This window comes from Bufo gargarizans, chromosome 3 (assembly GCF_014858855.1).
Source record: "Bufo gargarizans isolate SCDJY-AF-19 chromosome 3, ASM1485885v1, whole genome shotgun sequence".
Taxonomy (NCBI): Eukaryota; Metazoa; Chordata; class Amphibia; order Anura; family Bufonidae; genus Bufo; species Bufo gargarizans.
Window position 1 is genome coordinate 105,651,556 of NC_058082.1, and position 22,362 is coordinate 105,673,917.

Genomic DNA, 22,362 nt, shown 5'->3' on the forward strand with positions numbered 1-22,362 from the left:
TTTTTTACTGTTGTAATCCCCATTTAGTATGTGTTGCACAATTTACAACGCAGTCCAGTGCACATCTTGCATGATGTATGCAGTCCTGGAACAGGAGTTCAAGGGTGCATATCTTTGTTCTAGATGTGAGCAAATAACCCGTTTGGAATCGCAAATCGAGTCTCTAAACGGGCAAGTTGCAACACTGAGAGGCATTGACAATTTGCAAAAGAGTTTGCTTCTCACCGAGCAAGCACTCTTTGGGGTAGATGAGGGGGAGGGTGACAGAGAGGAGGCTGAGGAAAGTGAGGTAGCTAGCTGGGTAACAGTTAGAAAGCGGGGTAGAGGGAAGAGTGCCAGGGAGGCTAGCCCTGATCTGACACACCCCAACAAGTTTGCACGTTTGGCAGATGAGGGGGATGTCAGTCCGGGGACGGCACTGCTGCAGCCGGACACTTCCTCTGCCAGTCAGGGGAATGTCAGCTCCAGTAAGCAGGGAACCAGGAGAGCAGGGCAGGCCAGACAGGTGCTGGTAGTGGGCGACTCCATTATTAGGGGAACAGATAGGGAAATCTGTCACAAAGACCGTGATCGCCGAACAGTGTGCTGTCTTCCTGGCGCTAGAGTTCGACACATTGCGGATCGGGTTGACAGATTACTGGGAGGGGCTGGAGAAGATACAGCGGTCATGGTCCATATCGGAACCAATGACAAAGTTAGAGGTAGGTGGAGAGTCCTTAAAAATGATTTCAGGGATTTAGGTCAAAAGCTGAGGGCAAGGACCTCAAAGGTAGTATTTTCCGAAATACTGCCTGTACCACGAGCCACACAAGAAAGGCAGCGGGAGATTATGGAGATTAACAAGTGGCTCAAGAACTGGTGTAGGAAGGAGGGGTTTGGGTTACTGGAGAACTGGGCCGATTTTTCTATCAGCTACAGGCTCTATCGTAGGGACGGGCTGCACCTCAATGAGGAAGGGGCAGCTGTGCTGGGGAGAAAGATGGCTAGAAGGTTGGAGGAGTGTTTAAACTAGGGACTGGGGGGGAGGGTAATTACGTTATAGGACGGGAAGATAGTGCAGATAGAGACCGGGGGCAAATTAATGGGACTGGGGGAGGAATGGAAGGAGGGACTAGAACAGTTCAGAAGGAAAGGTGTAGGGTAAAAAATATACATAAACCTCTCAAATGTATGTATACTAATGCCAGAAGCCTGACTAATAAAACTGGTGAACTGGAATTAGTGATGTGTGAGGAGAACTATGACATAGTGGGAATAACTGAGACATGGCTGGATGATAGCTATGACTGGGCGGTTAATGTACAAGGTTACAGTCTGTTTAGAAAGGATCGTCAAAACCGGAGAGGAGGAGGGGTCTGCCTCTATGTAAAGTCCGGTCTAAAGCCCACACTCCGCGAAGATATAAATGAGGGACATGAACATGTGGAATCACTGTGGGTAGAGATACATGGAGCTAAAAACAACAATAAATTACTAATAGGAGTTTACTATAAACCACCTAATATACCAGAGTCCACAGAAAATCTATTACTAAACGAGATAGACGAGGCGGCAAATCATAAAGAGGTGGTTATTATGGGGGACTTCAACTACCCAGATATAGACTGGGAAACTGAAACTTGTATATCTCATAAAGGAAACAGGTTCTTGGCAATAACCAAAGACAATTACCTCTCCCAACTGGTTCAGGACCCGACTAGAGGGACGGCCATACTGTATTAACCAATAGGCCGGACAGAACAACAGACGTGCAGGTTGGGGGACACCTGGGAAATAGTGACCACAAAGTAATAACCTTCCAATTATCATTCAAAAGAGCGTTTCTACAGGGAGGAACAAAAATACCAAACTTCAAAAAAGCTAAATTTAGCCAACTAAGAGAGGCCATAGGCCAAACTAACTGGGACAAAGTCCTCAAAAATAAAAATACAGCCACAAAATGGGATATCTTTAAAAACATCCTAAAATCTCATTGTGAGAGGTACATACCGTATGGTAATAAAAGGTTAAGGAATAAAAAGAAACCAATGTGGATAAATAGAACTGTAACGAAAGCAATAAATGACAAAAAGAAAGCATATCATTCACTGAAACAGGAGGGGAGCACGGAAGCACTGAAAAACTATAAGGAAAAAAATAGAACATGTAAAAAACAAATAAAAGCGGCCAAACTAGAGACCGAGAGATTAATTGCCAAAGAGAGTAAAACTAACCCTAAAATATTCTTCAATTATATAAATGTTAAAAAGTATAAATCTGAAGGTGTCGGCCCTTTAAAGAGTAATGAGGGGGAAGTCGCAGAGAGCGATGAGGAGAAAGCAAAGCTGTTAAATATTTTTTTCTCCAATGTATTCACTGAGGAAAATAAATTGTCAGATGACATGCAGAATGCAAAAATAAATTCCCCATTAAAAGTGTCCTGTCTGACCCAGGAAGAAGTACATCAGCGACTTAAAAAGATTAAAATAGACAAATCGCCAGGACCGGATGACATACACCCCCGTATCCTAAAGGAATTAAGTAATGTCATAGCCAGACCCTTATTTCTGATATTTGCAGACTCTATACTGACAGGGAATGTCCCACAGGATTGGCGCATGGCATATGTGGTGCCAATATTCAAAAAGGGGCCAAAAACAGACCCTGGAAACTATAGGCCGGTAAGTTTAACATCTGTTGTGGGTAAACTGTTTGAAGGTTTTCTGAGAGATGCTATGTTAGAGCATCTCAACAGAAATAAGCAAATAACGCCATATCAGCATGGCTTTGTGAGGGATCGGTCATGTCAGACTAATTTAATCAGTTTCTATGAGGAGGTAAGTTCTAGACTTGACAGCGGCGAATCAATGGATGTCGTATATCTGGACTTCTCCAAAGCATTTGACACTGTACCACATAAAAGGTTAGTATATAAAATGAGAATGCTCGGACTGGGAGAAAACATCTGTATGTGGGTAAGTAACTGGCTCAGTGATAGAAAACAGAGGGTGGTTATTAACGGTACACACTCAGATTGGGTCACTGTCACTAGTGGGGTACCTCAGGGGTCAGTATTGGGCCCTATTCTCTTCAATATATTTATTAATGATCTTGTAGAAGGCTTGCATAGTAAAGTATAAATTTTCGCAGATGACACTAAACTGTGTAAAGTAATTTACACTGATGAGGACAGTATACTACTACAGAGGGATCTGGATAGACTGGAGGCTTGGGCAGATAAGTGGCAGATGGGGTTTAACACTGATAAATGTAAAGTTATGCACATGGGAAGGAAAAATGCAAGTCACCCGTACATACTAAATGGTAAAACACTCGGTAACACTGACATGGAAAAGGATCTAGGAATTTTAATAAACAGCAAACTAAGCTGCAAAAACCAGTGTCAGGCAGCTGCTGCCAAGGCCAACAAGATAATGGGTTGCATCAGAAGGGGCATTAATTCCCGTGATAAGAACATAGTCCTACCACTTTACAAATCGCTAGTCAGACCACACATGGAGTACTGTGTACAGTTCTGGGCTCCTGTAAACAAGGCAGACATAGCAGAGCTGGAGAAGGTCCAGAGGAGGGCAACTAAAGTAATAACTGGAATGGGGCAACTACAGTACCCTGAAAGATTATCAAAATTAGGGTTATTCACTTTAGAAAAAAGACGACTGAGGGGAGATCTAATTAATATGTATAAATATAATCAAGGGTCAGTACAGAGATCTATCCCATCAGCTATTTATCCCCAGGACTGTGACTGTGACGAGGGGACATCCTCTGCGCCTGGAGGAAAGAAGGTTTGTACACAAACATAGAAAAGGATTCTTTACGGTAAGAGCAGTGAGAATATGGAACTCTCTGCCTGAGGAGGTGGTGATGGTGAGTACAATAAAGGAATTCAAGAGGGGCCTGGACGTATTTCTGGAGCTTAATAATATTACAGGCTATAGCTACTAGAGAGGGGTCTTCCTCTGGATCAACTTGCGGGATAACAGGCCGAACTGGATGGACAAATGTCTTTTTTCGGCCTTATGTACTATGTTACTATGTTAAAACATCATTTTTCTCAGCAATGCGCACACATATGAACATGGGACCAACACAGATGCCTTCAGCTGCCAGTGACACAAGCAAAAGATCAGCCAGTTTCATAGGTATGAATCTGCTGAAAGTTGCCTTGTAAAGGGGTCACCTTATTTTAGCAAATGGCATTTATCGAGAAAGTTAATACAAAGCACTACTGTGTACTGCGATTGTCCACATTGCCTCCTTTGCTGGCTTGATTCATTTTTCCATCACATTATACACTGCCCGTTTCCAGGGTCACGACCATCCTGCAGTCCAGCAGTGGTGGTCGTGCTTATTAGATACAGCCGCCGCTCTAGCGGAAAGTTTTAACAGATCCACTGATGCGCCCGCCAAGAAATCGGAGGCCTGTTTCAAAACTGGCATGGAGGACAAGATATCCTCTCTTGCAGTACCGGAGATCAAGTGTTCCTCAAGCTGGGATAACCACAATGAAAGGATCCTAGCAGTATAGGTGGTCGCAACACTGGGTCTTAGCATGGACAGGTTTCCCAGGATCTTTTAAGAACCGATTTACATTTTTTATTCATGGCGTCTGGAAGGAGCCCAACATCTTCAAAGGGTAAGGATGATTTCTTAGAGATCCCGGCTATAGGGGCGTCCACTCGGAGTTTTATCTCAGTGAGCCGAATCAGATTCATTAAACGGATACTTTCTTTTAAAGATTTTTGAAATGCCCAATCTCTTTTCTGGATCCTTCCATTCCTCAGAAATGAGCTTTTTTATGTTTTCATGGACAGGAAAAACTTGCCTCTTTTTATCCCACAGACCTTTAAACATGTGGTCTTGCATAGAGTGTGGCTCTTTAGACTCCTCTATATTTATAGTAGCTCTGATTGTTTTGAGCAACGAATCGGTCTCTTCTATAGAACATAAAGACCCTCCAGATTCATCGTCAGATGAGGCAGAGTCAGAATTAGATGAAACTTAAATCAAAATCCATGTCAACCTGAGTTTCGGGATTAGATCTGTATGTAGAGGGTTTTTGCGGAATTAAAGCCATCTTTGCGTCAATAGCAGGGCTTACTTCCGCCTTTATGATGGATTTCAGACTCTCAACCAAAGATGGAGCTTCACATGACATGACTTTGTCCGTACATTTTTGACAAAGAGGCTTTTTAATATGGGCGGCTAACTGCTTCTTGCAAATAGCACATTTCTTCTTTAGTGAAGGTTCCCCACTTTTACTGGCATCTCTGCCCTGAAATTTAAAAAAACAATCCCTTAAGAAGGGAGCTTTTGTTTAAACATGGGAACCTCCACCATGAACAAAAGGTGAAAATACACTCAACACCCCCACACAAAAAGAGGTGCTATATAAGGAATTTCACACAGGGGGAGGCCTACCGGACTGAGGGCTTTGGGAGGATCGGCAGAGATCTCTGCTGAAAGGGACACGACACCTTTCCTGGACAGGCTGTGCGTCGACTGAGGAACGCCATACCGCCGCACATGCCAGCCTTTTACAGCCCGAACTTCTGGGTTACGTGGTGCGCAGCCCCACACCGAAGCACGCCATCCAGTTCCCCAGCTGCGCGCACGCGACCTGATCTCGCGAGACTCCGACCTTCCTGGAGAATATCAACTGTCGGCCGCCGTTCTCCCACCGCTGCCTATCGAGAGGAGCAGAAATGCCTGGGATTGCCTGCCGTCGCAGGGCTTACACCAAAGCGGACAGGGGGGCCAGTATCACGCTCCGGAATCCGCCACTCTGCATCAGCCCTCCTGACACAGGTCAGTGTTAACCTATGATTAGGTTGAGCGGAAACTAGGCAGGATGGAACCCTGCCACTTCTCCACTTCATCCCCAAGGGACAGGAAACAACTGGACAAGGTAAAGGGGAGCAGGCTTTTAAACTTTTACTCTCCACGTTGTTTCCTGTCCTTGGGAGGCGGGGGTACCCTCCTGTTTAGTGCTGTTGGGGAGGCATTTGGAAAAATATTGGTGTTTTATATGGCACAAAATTTGCTTTAGCATAAATTAACATAAATTGAGCTTTAGCAAAAATTTTCATAAATTGAGCAATTCACCTATACATGGCCAACTCACCTGCACAGCTGTTGGATGCATGGAAATGTCAGGGTTACAAATAATCAAGTGGGAAAGGGAATTCAGTCTGACCGGGATCCTGGATTCCTTTTCCCACTTCTCTATATTGCAATCTTCTAAAGTGCCTCACTTCAAGACAATGATTGCATTATGGACCCGGTAACCTCAGAAGGCTCCTCACCGCCTGATGTCTGACAGCCTCCATCCCATCTCCCTTGGTGCTGTCTATCCAGCAGAGCTCACTTACCAATCTCTAGAAAGCGCTCCACCCGGCAGGTCATGGTGAACTCTTTCCTGTGGGCTGGGCCTGACTCCTGCGTTACTGTGTATTCGGGAAGTCTCCAGCCTTTCTGCACCACCAACTCCTGACAGAGGAGAAAACAAAGATGGCAATAAGACAAAAAGAACACTTGCAGCAAATGTAGCAAAATAAGGGCAGGAGCAGAATATTCTACCTGTAGGGCCCCCACGGGATTACACTCTGACTGCTGGGCCGACAAAGGCAGTTTCATGTCAATGCTGTTATTCCTACACAAAGAAGAAAACATTAAAAGGGGTTTTTAGAGACCCCAAAAAATTATGTAAAGGCAAGAAGGAATATAAAATTAAAAAAGTAGCCCTACTGACTGGTCTGATCTCCCAGCACTGCTGCTCCAATGCTCTCGACAGTTTTTGGATTCAGCGCTAAAAGTTTACATATAGTTTTGAATATTTGCTGGGATTCTCAGGCCGAGTACGGTGCCTGGCCGAGTACGGTGCATCTGCATTGAGAAGAACCAGAAGCTGACAGGACTAACAATACTCCTTCCAAAAGGCCTTTATCTACAACCTAGAGATTTTCTTGATGTCCACGTCATTTGCCCTCTACAGGTTTTAATAATGTAATGCAGTACACCGTCCTCAGCCCTACGGGTTTAATGTGCTTCCCAGTCAATACGACACCTATATAAGGACCACTCCGCTCTCCTGACGTGTCAGTTTTTGCAACTACTTTTGTTCCCCATGAAATAACAAATCTGCATCAAATTTACTAGTAACTCAGCATTGTGCCATTCCTCCGTTATTCCTCTTATAAGGCTACTTTCACACTTGCGGCAGTGTGATCCGGCGGGCAGTTCCATCGTCGGAACTGCCTGCCGGATCCGCATGTGACTGAAAGCATTTGTGAGACTGATCCGGATGCGGATCCATCTCACAAATGCATTGCAAGAGCGGATCAGTCTCTCCGCTTGTCATGCGGACAGACGGATCCGTCTTGTATCTTTTTTCACATTTTTACCGGTCTGCACATGCGCAGGCCAGATCCGGCATTTTGAATGCTGGATCCGGCACTAATACATTCCTATGGGGAAAAATGCCGGATCCGGCATCTAGGCAAGTCTTCAGTTTTTATCGCCGGAGATAAAACCGTAGCATGCTTGATCAGTCAAAACGACTGAACTGAAGACATCCTGATGCATCCTGAACGGATTAGGGTACTTTCACACTTGCATTTTTCTTTTCCGGCATAGAGTTCCGTCACAGGGGCTCTATACCAGAAAATAACTGATCAGGTTTATCCCCATGCATTCTGGAGAGTAATCCGTTCAGGATGCATCAGGATGTCTTCAGTTCAGTCGTTTTGACTGACCAGGCAAAAGAGAAAACCGCAGCATGCTACGGTTTTCTCTCCGGCGAAAAAAAAACTGAAGACATGCCTGAATGCCGGATCCGGCATTTTTTCCCATAGGAATGTATTAGTGCCGGATCCGTCGTTCTGGCATGCGCATATCGGTAAAAATGTGAAAAAAAAAAAGTACAAGACTGATCCGTCGGTCCGCATGACAAGCGGAGAGACTGATCCGTGTCCTTGCAATGCATTTGTGAGACGATCCGCATCCGTCTCACAAATGCTTTCAGTCAGCGGCAGATCGGCGGGCAGTTCAGACGACGGAACTGCCAGCCGGATCACACTTCCGCAAGTGTGAAAGTACCCTTACTCTCCATTCAGAATGCATGGGGATATGCCTGATCAGTTCTTTTCTGGTATAGAGCCCCTAGGACGGAACTCTATGTCGGAAAAGAAAAACGCAAGTGTGAAAGTACCCTTACTTAAAAGTCCACTTACAATTGGATGTTGCCATTCCTTTGGCCCCGCTGACTGGATAGTGTTAGATTTTGCAGATAACGGTTAGTTCAGTCTTACGTTTCTAAAAGAAATAACAGAGGAACAGTACACTGCAAAAGAAAATTGCTCCATCAGTCATTTCAAGTATTTACTAAAACAGACGTCTCAGGAGAGGTGACAAAAGGGAAGCACTTCCTCCTAACACGACTAAGAACAGCTGTATATGCAGGGCATCAAATAAGGGCTTTTCCTCGCAAGCAACAACAGGAGGAAGAAGACTCCAAATAAGTACATTTTTAATTGGATTAACTAAAAGTTAAAAGGGGATATCAAACACCTATAATGACCCCCCCCCCCCCCAATGCCCGGGAGCTGCTGCATAGCAGGCCGCTACGGAGACTAGCCTCCCTAGCATCGGAGGTGACGCTAGGGAGGCTCCACCCCCCCCCCATCATGGCCTACCATTGGCTGCTCCCCCCGTCGCCGGAAAGAAGCAGCGGCGACCATGCAGCGTTACACCCAAAAGGCTCATGCACACGAATGTACGTATGTATGTATTTTGCGGTCCGCAAAAACATATGGATGTTTTTGCGTATCCATTGTAACAATGCCTCTCCTTGTCCGCAAAATGGACAAGAATTGGACATGTTCTATCTGTTTTGCGGAACGGCCATGCGTATTTACGGAAATGTAACACACATGAAGTAGTTTCAGTTTGTTTGTTTTTGCAGACCCATTGAAGTGAATGGTTCTGCATACGGGCCGCAAAAAACAAACGGACATGGAAAAAATATATATATATATAGTTTACGAGCCCTAACTCAGTTGCATCCATACATTCTGAACCTTTTCATTACGAGAACCTGGTAATTTGACCTCAAGTCTGACCACCAAACCAGAGCTTACTCTAATGTGTTAACAGGAACTCTGTCTCTCCCATGTGTCTAATTTCTGTTAATTACAGGATGACATCTCCAATCCAATACCTCAAGGCAGCTCTCAGCCCTGCCCCTCCTTCTGTATATCCCTGTATTCTGCTAAAGATATGTCTCCCCATCTAAAGGACCAGGAGTGCAGATATATAGTATATGAGTGTATACAGTGATTAACTGCAGTTATATAAACCTTCTGATTCACATTCCCTGTCTAGACTATCTTTGTGTGCTGACTCTCCAGTGTAGTTCTATGAGATGCACACTGGTCTTGCTGCCTCCTGCACGTAAGAGCTGACAGGGGGAGAGATTACAGGGCAGACAGGCTCAAGCTGCAGGAAAACAGACCCTGCAGTATGAGGGCACAGGAGCTGTTACTAATCAGAGAACACAGAGCAGTGCAGTGTGGTGAAACTCTGCCCCATGTCTCTGCAAAACAAGACACTATGAGAAATGTAGGATCCAGAAGGACTGTAGAAATCAAAAATGGCAGACAACCCAAAATTCCAGATAAAATAAATCAGATACACACAAGGCATAGACAAGAACTTTTTATGTAAACAAAAAATAATGGCCTATCCGGCACGATATAGGCAAATAAATATGTTATATTTCCATTTTTCATGTTACTGTATTTAAAAAAACAAAAACAAAAAAATTAAAATCGTGCAGTTTTCGCACTGGACACTCGACCTTGTTGTTGAAGCGAGAGGCTATGAGATCCACGTCCGGTCGACCCCACCTCTTGCAGATGGCTTGAAAGACCTGCGGGTGAAGAGCCCACTCGCCGGAATAGAGACGCTCCTGGCTGAGGAAGTTGGCGATCCACTTGTCGATGCCGGGAATGTGAACTGCCGACAGCGCCGGAACATGTTTCTCCGCCCAGCTGAGAATCAGTGCCGTCTCCGCCCTGGTGATTGATGTACGCCACCCCAGTGGAGTTGTCGGACTGAACCCGAACCGGACGACCCCTAAGATGATCGACCCAATGTCGCAGAGAGAGCTGAAATCGCCCTCAACTCCAGAACATTGATGGAAGGGAGCGTTCCTAGTGTGACCATACTCCTTGAACAGAGATTCTCCAACACTCCCCCCAACCCCTGAGGCTTGCGTCCGTTGTTAACACCGTCAACATTGGAGAGACCAACCACCATCTGAGGACCCTGAAGATTGGGGCAGAGAGACGCATGGGCCGATCCATGGAGGCTGGAGAATGGTCCCAGCTGCACAGAATGGCTCACTGAAGTTCTCATATGTAACTGAGCATAAGGAACCACCTCGAAGGCAGAAACCATGTGACTCAGAGCCCGCATGCAGCGAAGAATGGGAATAGGACATGGCCGAAACAAGGGAAGAACCTGAAGACGGAGAGAAGATAGCATCTCTGGTGGCAAGAACACCTTGGCCTGACAAGTGTCGAGCACCATGCCCAGATAAGTCAGCCGTTGCGTTGGATAATGACAGGACTTCTGCCTGTTCAGGATCCACCTGAAGCGTTCCAGGGTGTCCAGAACTATGCTCAGGCTGTTCACCGCCAGCCGGAACGACGGACCCTTCACCAGGATGTCGTCTAAGTAAGGGAACGCCACGATCCCCCTGGCATGGTGCAGGGCCATGACTGCCGCCAGAACCTTCGTAAAGACCCTGGGAGCTGTGGCCAGGCCGAATGGGAGGGCTACAAACTGGAAGTGAAATGGACCCAAAGCAAACCTGAGAAATCTCTGATGACTGACCCAGATAGGCACATGAAGGTAAGCATCCTTGATGTCTATTTAGGCAAGTACTCACCTGGTTCCATGGACGCAATGACCGACCTCAGAGACTCCATCCGAAAACTACGAATGCGAAGGAAGCAGTTGAAGGCCTTTAGGTCCAGAACGTGATGGACTGTCCCCTCTTTTTTGGGAATCACAAAGAGATTGGAGTAAAACCCCTGAAAACAGGAACTGGAACAATCACCCCCTGCGGCAGCAGCGTGCGAATCGCCTGAAAAAAGGAATCTGCGGCTGAGGGAGAGGTTAGAGATAATGACCAAAAAAAAACTTGAATTCCAGCTTGTAGACCTCTACAATGACCTCCCTCACCCATGTATACGGACGTGAGCTATCCAGACATGCCGAAACAAATGAAGCCAGCCGCCCACCCGAACGGAGGGTGCCGGAAGCCGCCCGTCATGCAGCGGAGCTGTCGGGGTTAAAAGGACTTTGAGCCCTGTTGACGGAATGCCAGGAAGGGCGAGGCTTGAAGGAAGGTTTGCGCTTTTATACTCACCTGTCCGGCGTCTTCTGCCCCCCTGGCTCCAGCCGGATCACCACCTTCGGTGCGCGGCCCCTTGAGGAGGGATGCTACACCGGTACAGAGAGGACTTGCGGTGGTGATACAGAGGTTTTTACTGGAACCTCTGGTCCTCCCTTGCTTCTGGAGAACAGTAAGGAGCTTGGGTGACCCCCTGGTCTCCTGGGTGTGAATGCAGGCAGTTTTACAGACTGCCTGAAACTCCTGCTAGAAAAAAAAAGAAAAAAAAAAAAGAAAGAGCAAAAAACCAGCAGACCTGCAATACAGGAAGGTCTGCCTCCTACAGACACTAAGCTAAAAACTGATTTAGCTTAGTCCCTGGAGGAAGGCTATAGCTGAAGGGAGGAGCTTACACTTTTTTGTGCTTAGTGTCTCCCTCCTAGTGGCAACAGCTATACCCATGGTCAAGCCTGTGTCCCCCAATGATACGGATGAGAAGTATACTAAGACTTCTTGTCCTTTGAGAGCAACTACATGGGCTATAGAAACAATAGACGGTAGATGAACCATTGACTTATATGGGAGAGTTTTCTATCCATGCTCTGTGACTTGTGCAGAGGTCAGGAGGGAGTAGATGAGCTGTGATTAGGGCTTTAAATCGAGTACTCGTTACAAAAAATAAAATCCTTGACGCAAATTTTGTGCATCAAGTATTCGTTTGTGTCACACGACCACGGAGCGGGATTGAAGCGCTTGCTATTACACCCGCTCCGTGGTCTGCCTCTGGTCCACAATGCGCTCGGAATACTCACCTTTCCAGCAGGGGGCCTTCGGACACTCAACAGTACGTCCATGGTCCTGCGCTGCACTGACCTCCTGACGTACACACGCCGTGACCTGACGTGCTGTGTGACGTCAGGCCCAGAGTAGCGCGGAACGATGGAATGTCGTCGGCGCCCCTGCTGGAAACGCAAGTTATGACACCGAGGGGGTGGGGGGCGCGACTAAGGCAACCAATGACACTGTGCACTCCGGGTGTCAGGAGGAGGGGAAGCTGGGCTTTCACGGACCGTGCGTCCGTGGTTTAACTGAAGTGTGGCCTGGCCTGGCCTGGCCTTAGGGGAGCGATGGCACTGGGGTAGGGGAGAGCCAATGGCACTGGGGGAAAACAAAGGGTGTTGGGGACTGATGGCAGGAGTCTAAAGAGTTTTTATAAAGGAAAAAAAATGTCTATTAATTCATTTATTCTTATTAGAGTACTGGACTAATCGTAAAAATACTCGATTGCTAAAATAATCGTTAGCTGCAGCCCTATCTGTGATATCACCTATTATGAATGGTGGAGCAGGTGTTATTTATACAGAGGTGATAACTTATTTGGCCTAGTGGCCAGTGCAAAAACTGCAGGATTATATATGTTTATTTAAATAACAAGGGGAAATAAAAAAATTTAAGTACTCCCGCCCAAAAATGTATTCTCTGACCTCTTAGAAAAGGTACATGAGGTAATCTTTAGTGAATGTGATTTTCTTACCAGTGGCTGTGTATGTGAGTTATACCTCCCTAACGCATCAGTTTCTCTATTTATTGCTATGGGAGTCTCACTTTCATAGGAATGAATAGACACGTAACTGACTTCCAGTCCTGTGTCAGTTGGAGATCAGAGTTGGTCACATGACATCACTTTCTAGCAGGTCCGAGAATAAACATTTTGTCGGGAGTTCTACTTTAACATAAAAACGTGCTTTAAGAAGGTTATTTTGGTGATGAGCAGGTACCCATATATAACAGACAAAACTACTTGGTGGTTCACAGGAATGATTGGTTTACCTTGACGTTGGTGGAGATGCTCCCTCAGACTTTACGGTTACTTCTGCAGGTAGTTCAGCTGTACAGTCAGTACTACTACAAATCATATAAAGAAACACATACACATTTCAGTCAGTGCATTCTTCTTTCACGTCCCTTTCCAATATCCTAAGTAACATATGCAACATTCTAATGGGCAAATAAAAATTTAAGTGACTAATATTAATTTAGCATGTTTGCATTATTCAAAGGGCATCTGTCAGCAGATTCGTACCTATGACACTGGTTGACCTGTTACATGTGCGCTTGGCAGCTGAAGGTATCGGTGTTTGACCCATGCAAGTGTTCCTCTAGGAGCAATAGGGGCGTTGCAGTTACACCTAGAGGCTCTGCGCTCTCTGCAACTGCCGCGACCTCTGCACTTTGACTGACAGGCAGTGAAAACGTTCAGTTAAATGACCAATGCTGAAAAGATTTAGAGGGGCATTTCCATTTTTCTCTTTACTGAACACAAATGGCAGCCGATATAGTCTGTGGGGTTTAACAGGGTCCGTAATTTCCATGATAGATTACATAATTCTACCGGATAAAGTAACACTGCTTGCATTGCTAAATCCTGCACTTTTGCCAGAATCTACAAAGGAGGCAGATGTACACCGAGCCTAAATTATGCAGTTTCCAAATCTAACAAGTTGCAGATGCAGCATAGCTTGATGCGCCAAGCTATTTCCGTAACTCAATCCACGTGTCTGTATCCGTAGCTCTGACCACCGCATCCAGACCAGACAGGGGACAAGGAGGATCCCATACCAGGAGGGGACCTGCATTTGTCAGACATTCATGGCACGTTCTGTGGATTTGCCACACATGCTTGAGATGGGAACAGTCCTTTAAAACCATATAACCGCCTTCACCTGTTTTCTTCGAGAATTTCTCCAAACATATCTATACCCTTCAGTAGGGAGAGTGCCACTTCTGCCGCCTTGTGCTTTGCCGCCTTCTTGCTAGGTCCTTGACCTGGAGAAGAAAAAAAAAACAAAACAATAAGATAAAGTGTCCCATGAGCCAAGATATCACCCTTCAGGATTTATCATAGAATCCCCAAGTCACTACTCAAATTAAGACTGACAGAACTGTGATCTGAAATACAATTATGCAAGTCTTGTATAAAGGGGTTGTCTCACTTCAGCAAGTGGTATTCATCATGTCGAGAAAGGTAATACAAGGCACTTACTAATGTATTGTGATTGTCCAAATTGCCCCTACCTGAGGTGACTGCCTCGCCTGGCCTCATTGGTGGTGCACCCCTGTTCCTTTACTGTCTGGATTCATTTTTCCATTGTATAATACACTGCTCATAACCAGAGGTTACGACCACTATGCAATCCAACAGCGGTGGCCGTGCTTGCACACTATTGGAAAACGCGCCGGCCTCTCTGGTGACTGGGATCATTCATAGGCATGCATGCACAGCAGCTCCTGTGCGGGACACCTCATATCTGCGCTGCAGCGGTGGCCGTAACCCCTGAAAATGATCTGTGTATAATGGGATGGGAAAAAAGGACTGTAGCCAGAAAATAAGGAAATCTGGATAAAAACAATACATTAGTAAGTGCCTGGTATTAACTTTACCTACATGACAAATGGCATGTGCTGAAGTGAGACAGCCTCTTTAAATAACTTTTTCTTTGGTCTGCTCCTGTTATTCCACCTAGAAATGTATAAATAAACTGGATGTACCCATTTCCCTCATCAATAGGATGTGACACTGTCAGCAATAATTAGACAGCGTTTAAAGAGAGGGCCTTTCATGTTTCATTTTAGTTTAGATAAATACCTTTACTTTCGGGTTACCCCCCGCTGATGCTGCCACCCTACCTGTATTTTTTTTTCAAATATGGCTCCTGCTCCCCGCTTTGCCCCCCTGCAGTTTTCCCGTTCAGTAGGTTAATACTGAGCATCGGTACAGGGAGGAGACGCCAGGGTTTCTCAATGGGCGTCTCCTTCTCCCTGGCTGTGCTGCAATTCAATCACAGCGGAGAGCTTCACAGCCAGGGAGAAGGCGAGTTGTTTTCTTTTTTTTCTCCTTGGCTGGGATGCCCTCTGCTGCGATTGGATCGCGGCACAGCCGGGGAGAAGGAGACGCCCATTGAGAAACCCTGGTATCTCCTCCTCCCTGTACCGATGCTCAGTATTAACATACTGAGCGGGAAAACTGCAGGGAGAGCACAGCAGGGCGCAGGAGCGATATTTGAAAAAAAACAGGCTGGGTGGCAGCATCAGCAGGGGGTACCCCGAAAGTAAAGGTATTTATCTAAACTTTTAAAAAAAAAAATTAAAAAAAATAAACAACAACATGAAAGGTCCTCTTTAAATGAAACCTTAAAGGGGTATTCCCATCTCAGACAATGGGGGCATATCACTAGGATATGCCACCATTGTCTGATAGGTGCGGGTCCCACCGCTGCAACCCGCGCCTACAACGAGAAAGAAGCGGGGAGCGCTGTGGCTGGAGGGCCTGGGATTTCCCGGGGTCCGTCCACCACCGAGCGCTGCTCCCATAGAAGAGAATGGGAGCGCACCGCTCATGCGCGGCCCATGGTACCATTCATTTCTATGGGGCAGACGGCAATAGCTGAGCCAGCGCTCGACTATTTTCGGTGGCCCCATAGAAATGAATAGAGAGCGGCTGAGTATACGCAGTGCACCCTCCGTTCACTTCCCAGCTCCATATGCTCCCATTGTCTGATATGGAAAAACCCCTTTAATTTTTGTGCCATTTCTTTGATGTGCAGATCTCGTTTTGGTCTCGTTTTTAGCAAATTTCTGCTATTTTTACTGTAGGGTCACACAAATTCTATTCCCAGCAGGACTGTGGAAGATCAATTGATGCACGGACAATGTATGGACATTACTAGGCTGGATGGATATGTGCGTTTATTCAAGAGAAATGTAATTTTTTTCATGGATTTATTATTTTTCTCTGTGTCCATAGTGCTCTATAAAAATATCACATGACCTAACCCTTCAGGTGAATACCGTAAAAAAATAAAAATGGTGTAAAAAAAAATATGCCATTTTTTGTCACCTTACATCACAAAAAGTGTAATAGCAAGCGATCAAAAAGTCACACGCACCCCAAAATAGAGCCAATAAAAAAAAAAAACTGTCATCTTTTCCAGCAAAAATCATACCCTACCCAAGGTAATCGCCCAAAAACTGAAAATTATGGCTCTTAGACTATGGAAACATGTCTCAAAAAAGAAATCATTGTGTAAAATTTACATAAATAAATAAAAAGTATACATATTAGGTATCGCCGCATCCGTGACAACCTGGTCTATAAAAATATCACATGATCTAACCTGTCAGATGAATGTTGTAAATAACAAAAAATAAAAACGGTGCCAAAACAGCTATTTGTTTGCTTGCCTTACAAAAAGTGTAATATAGAGCAACCAAAAATCATATGTACCCTAAACTAGTACCAACAGTACTGCCACCCTATCCCGTAGTTTCTAAAATGGGGCCGGTTTTTTGGAGTTTCTACTCTAGGGGTGCATCAGGGGGGCTTCAAATGGGACCTGGTGTCAAAAAAAAGTCCAGCAAAATCTGCCTTCCAAAAACCGTATGGCATTCCTTTCCTTCTGCGCCCTGCCGTGTGCCCGTACAGCTGTTTACAACCACATATGGGGTGTTTCTGTAAACTACAAAATCAGGGCCATAAATATTGAGTTTGGTTTGGGTGTTAACCCTTGCTTTGTAACTGGAAAAAAAATTATTAAAACTGAAAATCTGCCAAAAAAGGGAAATTTTGAAATAGTATCTCTATTTTCCATTAATTCTTGTGGAACACCTAAAGGGTTAACAAAGTTTGTAAAATCAGTTTTGAATACCTTGAGGGGTGTAGTTTATAGAATGGGTGGTTTCAATTATGTAAGCCTCGCAAAGTGACTTCAGACCTGAACTAGTCCCTAAAAAGTGGGTTTTTGAAAAATTTCAAGATTTGCTTCTAAACGTCTAAGCCTTGTAACATCCCCAAAAAATAAAATATAATTCCCAAAATGATCCAAACATGAAGTAGACATATGGGGAATGTAAAGTAATAACTATTTTTGGAGGTATTACTATATATTATAAAAGTTGAGAAATTGAAACTTGGAAATTTGCAAATTTTTTACAATTATTTGGTAAAAATTTTTTTTAAAATAAATAAAAATAGTTGTTTTTTTTTTACTTCATTTTACCAGTGTCATGAAGTACAATATGTGACGAAAAAACGATCTCAGAATGGCCTGGATAAGTCAAAGCGTTTTAAAGTTATCAGCACTTAAAGTGACACTGGTCAGATTTGCAAAAAAATGGCCAAGTCCTTAAGGTGAAATAGGGCTGAGTCCTTAAGGGGTTAAGGAGACCCCTCCTTTTTCTGCCCACGAAGAGGCAATTGCCCTGGTAGAGTGAGCTTTAATACCCCTAGGATAAGGAATGGTTCTAATCCAGCAACCTATAGAGGCCCTGGAAAGCTTCTTCCCTTTGTTTTATCCCCCAAACTGAACTGACAGGTTATTGTCTTTCCTAAATGTCTTAGAAGCTTCTAGATATTGTAAGATGGTATTTCTGACATCAAGAAGATGCAATTTTTCTTCAGCCTCATCCTTTGGTGGGACTGTAAAAGGATGGTAAAACGATTTCCCGGTCACAGTGATAATCTGATACCACCTTGGGGAGGAACCCTGGGTCCAGCCTCAATGTTACTCTGGCCTCAAAAACCTTCAGGTATGGTTCTCTTCTGGAAAGGGCCCGAATCTCACTTATACATCTAGAATACGTTCTAGCTATCAGAAAAGCCGTTTTGAAGGACAGAAATCTCTGCTAAGGGAAAGAAGGGAGGCTTAGTCAGACCATTAAATACAATGTTAAGATCCCACTGGGGAATCCTAGACCTCAAGGTTGGCCTTAGTCTAGAGGCTGCCCTAACAAATCTCTTTACCCATCGATGTTCAGCCAGGCTTGTATCATAAAATGTACTCAGAGCCGATATCTAGACCTTAATCCTAGTTCTAACCCATTCTTCCAGAAATCTAGTATGTTATTTAATGGTGGAGAAGAGATGCCCGGGTGTTCTTCTCCCAACCAACTGTAAAAACCTCTTCCAGATTTTAAGATAAATGGCCGATGTAACCTTTTTCCTACTTGCTTTGAGAGTGAGGATTACTCTGAGAGACCCTGTCTTCTGAGTGATTTATTCTCAGGATCCAGACAGCTAGATTGTAGATCTGAGGGTTTGGATGTTTTATTGGCCCTAGAAAGGATTTCTCCCTGGAAGGGTATTTTCCATGGTTTTTCCAACGCCATCTGTCTCAGGGCGGAGAACCAGCCTCTTTTCAGCCAGTAAGGGGTTATTAAAATGACCGTTGGTTCCCGCGGGATCTTCTGCATTACACAAGGAATCAGTGGAAAAAGGTGGAAATGTGTAAGCAAGGTCCCAGGTCCATCTTATTGACAGGGCCCAGATGTCTGTCTCTGGGGGTCTAGAGAACAAAATTGACGGACCTGAGCAAGAAAATAATCCTCTTGCTACTTCTGCCAAAGGATTGAATCTTGTGCCACCCTGATGTTTTAAGTATGCCACTACTGTGATGTTGTCCGACAGGACTTTCAGATGTCTGTTCTTTAATAGATAGTGAGCTTTTGTAATGGTCATAAGGACTGCATACAGTTCTCTGTAATTTGAAGATCTGTTTTTTATTATGACTGACCAGTCTCCCTGGAAGTAATGGCTTCGTACCTTTGCTCCCTAACCTGACGCGCTGGCATCGATCATTATCTGAACGTCTGGGATCCGGAGCCAGTCTGTGCCTCGAAGAATTTTCTCCTCTTCTCTCCACTAGTTCAGGTCTATTTTGAGTGCAGGTGGAATGCAGATTATCCTGTCCAGGGACGAATGTTTTCTGTTCCAGTTTTTTTAAGATCCATGATTGCACGGTTCTGGTGCGGGCCTGACTCCATGAGACTGAATTTATGCAAGAAGTTATGATGCCTAGCTGACTCATCGCCTTTCGAATTGAGCTTCAGCGAGTGTTCTGAAACCTTGCTATTTTCTGTTTGAGGGATCTTATCTTGTCCTGGGGTAAATAAGTTCTCTGGGATACAGAATCTAACACTACGCCCAGAAATCTTATTTTTGTGGATGGGGTCAGTGTAGATTTTTTTAGATTTAATCAACCAGCCCAGATCTGAAAGGGAGTCTATAAAATCCTTTGTTACTCTGGAGGTCTCTTCTTTTGAGCTTCCAATTATAAGGAAGTTGTCTAAATAGGGGATGATATTTGCTCCCTTTCTGTGTAGAAAAGCCACCACTTCCAACCAACCACTTGGTGAAGTTCCTTGGGGCTAACGATATGCCAAATAGAAGTGCCACGTACTGAAAGTGGTAAAGGGAACCTCTGGGATCTCTTACCTCAAACCTTAAAGTACTTTTGAAAGGCCTGATGGATTGTTACGTGATAGTAGGCATCTCTTAAAACTATCGATGCCATAAAAGCACCCTCTGGAATCAGGGGAATGGTAGAGGCCACTGACTCCATTTTGAACCTTCTGTACACAATTTAATTTGTTTAAGGGTTTTAGATTTATTATCGTGTGCCAAGTATCGTCAGGTTTTTTGACTAGGAAGAGTTTTGAGTAAAACCCCGGCCCTTCGGCATAAGGTACCCGTACTACAACCACTGATCTGATAAGGTCCTGAACCCTGCCAGATCTTTTCTTGACCTCCCTTGTTGTGTGTAGTAATGGTAAATTTCTTTGGAGGGGTTAAAGAAAATTGTATCCCTGTTCTAGGATGTTTAAGGCCCAGGGATTTGACGTGACAAGAGTCCATCGGTCTAGAAAATTCTTCAACCTTCCTCCTACCCTGACATCATTGTTTGTTTCCTTGTTTGTTCTGGGGATTGAGGATAAACCCCCTACCCTTGCCTCCTTTATTGTAGCTCCACCGGCCTGTCTACCCATTCCCTCTATATGGTCTAGACTGGGAGGAAAATGGAAACAAGGGCCTCTTTAGTTTTTCTCCTCCAGAAACCCTTTATTTTTGTTGGCAGCTTTTTCTAGTATTTTATATAACACTGGTCCAAATACAAATTCACCTGAAAAGGCAATTGAACATAATTTGGCTTGGAGGCCTTGTCCCCTGACCAAGCTTTCATCCATAATGCCCTTCGGACAGCATTGGATAAAGCTGCATACTTGGCGGAAACACGTACGGACTTCGCCGATGCATCAGCCAGAAAAGCTGTTGCAGATTTTAATAGTGGGATAGAGTTTATAATATCTTCCCTGGGAGTAATTTTTTTTTTTTTTTTTTGGTGTTCCTCCAATTCTAATAACCAGAAAAACATAGTTCTGGCCCCAGATGTAGCTGCAATGTTAGTCTTAACGCCGAACATTGCCTCTTCCCAAGATTTTCTTAAAAGGGAGTCCGCTTTGCGTTCCATTGGAGCACTTAACTGAAGAATCTTCAAATGGTAAAGCAGTCAGTCTTCTTGACTACTTTCGCCACCTGAATGTCGATTTTGGGTATTTCATCAAATATCTTACATTCAGCTGGATCAAACCTTAACCTATTCCTAAATTCCTTGGATACCCCAGCCTCGTTTCTGGTTCGTATACGTCCAACTTATTAGTAACTCAAACAAATAACAGAGGATGTTAAAATCTGAACAAAAAATGAAATAATTTTTATTTATTTTTTTAAATGTGTTTATGGTCATTAAAAAGAAGGTTATAAAACCTAGAATCGTTATATATGTTATAGGCAAAATAAATTGTTGTGTTATTGGCCAAATGGAGGTAAATATACAGTCAGGTGCATAAATATTGGGACAGAGACAATTCTAAGATGTTACACCACCACAATGGATTTGAAATTAACTAACTAGATGCGCTTTAACTGCAGACTGTCAGCTTTAATTTGAGGGTATTTACATCCAAATCAGGTTAACGGTGTAGGAATTACAACAGTTTGCATATGTGCCTCCCACTTGTTAAGGGACCAAAAGTAATGGGACAGAATAATCATCATTAATCAAACTTTCACTTTTTAATACTTGGTTGCAAATCCTTTGCAGTCAATTACAGCCTGAAGTCTGGAACGCATAGACATCACCAGATGCTGGGTTTCATCCCTGGTGATGCTCTGCCAGGCCTCTACTGCAACTGTCTTCAGTTCCTGCTTGTTCTTGGGGTATTTTCCCTTCAGTTTTGTCTTCAGCAAGTGAAATTGTAGTGTCCCACTAAGTAAGTGTGGGCACTACACAAGGGTCAATTGGGCCCCGTTGTTCTCCACCTCCTGTGGAACAGGGTCATTGAATTTTATATGATGTATTAATGTGTTTTTCCTGTTATTTCCTGTATCAGGCCTGTTAGGGGTAGTTCCTCCTCCTAGGCAGTAGAGGGAGCTAGGGAACCCCTAGTATATATTGTCAGGTTCAGGACAGGAAAGAGTCTAGAGCAGGCATGCTCAACCTGCGGCCCTCCAGCTGTTGCAAAACTACAACTCCCAGCATGCCCAAACAGCCTACAGCCTACAGCAGGGCATTGTGGGAGTTGTAGTTTTACAACAGCTGGAGGGCCGCAGGTTGAGCATGCCTGGTCTAGAGTGGGTGTAGTCAGGAGTGAGTGTGGACTTTAGCCAGAGGAGAGCTGAGGAGCAGCTTCTGACATGCAGCTTCTGAAGGGTTTGCCTCCTGAGAAACCAAGTTCCTATGAAAAGTACAGTGCAGAGCCAAGTTTATTACAGCCAAACAGAGAGCTGAAGGGCAGAAGGATATTCTATAGCAAGGAGACATATACCAGAGGAAGGTTTTCCCTACCCAAGGATAAAGCCAGCAATAGGGCATACGGGCCTTGGAGTAACCCAGACAGGACCTGAGGAAAAGTGCAGCCTGATCTGTAAGTGTTTATGCCCTCTGAGTATCTTGCAAAGACTTTGCCTGCCGTTTTGTATCAAGCCTGCCTGTATTCAACCTTTTGACATATGGAACCAACTAAAGACTGTAAATAGTTGAACTGTTTCAGTAAAAGGAAGTTCTGGTTTACTGCAACTTGTGTTCCTCAATTATTACTACAATAAATCGGTGTGCCACCGTTACCGGCAC

At 44.5% G+C, this 22,362-nt stretch overlaps 1 protein-coding gene across 2 annotated transcripts in view; it reads right to left on the reverse strand.

Moving 5' to 3' along the window:
- Positions 1-22,362, reverse strand: part of TARBP2 (TARBP2 subunit of RISC loading complex) — a 50,385-nt gene that overhangs the window by 7,941 nt on the left and 20,082 nt on the right. The window contains exons 3-6 of one of the 2 annotated variants that reach the window (XM_044287506.1): positions 14,122-14,224; positions 13,229-13,300; positions 6,580-6,652; positions 6,372-6,489 (exon numbers count right to left, since the gene is read on the reverse strand). In XM_044287506.1, coding sequence (XP_044143441.1) covers positions 6,372-6,489; positions 6,580-6,652; positions 13,229-13,300; positions 14,122-14,224 — 366 coding nt within the window. Of the gene's footprint in view, positions 1-6,371; positions 6,490-6,579; positions 6,653-13,228; positions 13,304-14,121; positions 14,225-22,362 lie in introns of both variants that reach the window. The other variant, XM_044287505.1, reaches the window with a different exon arrangement.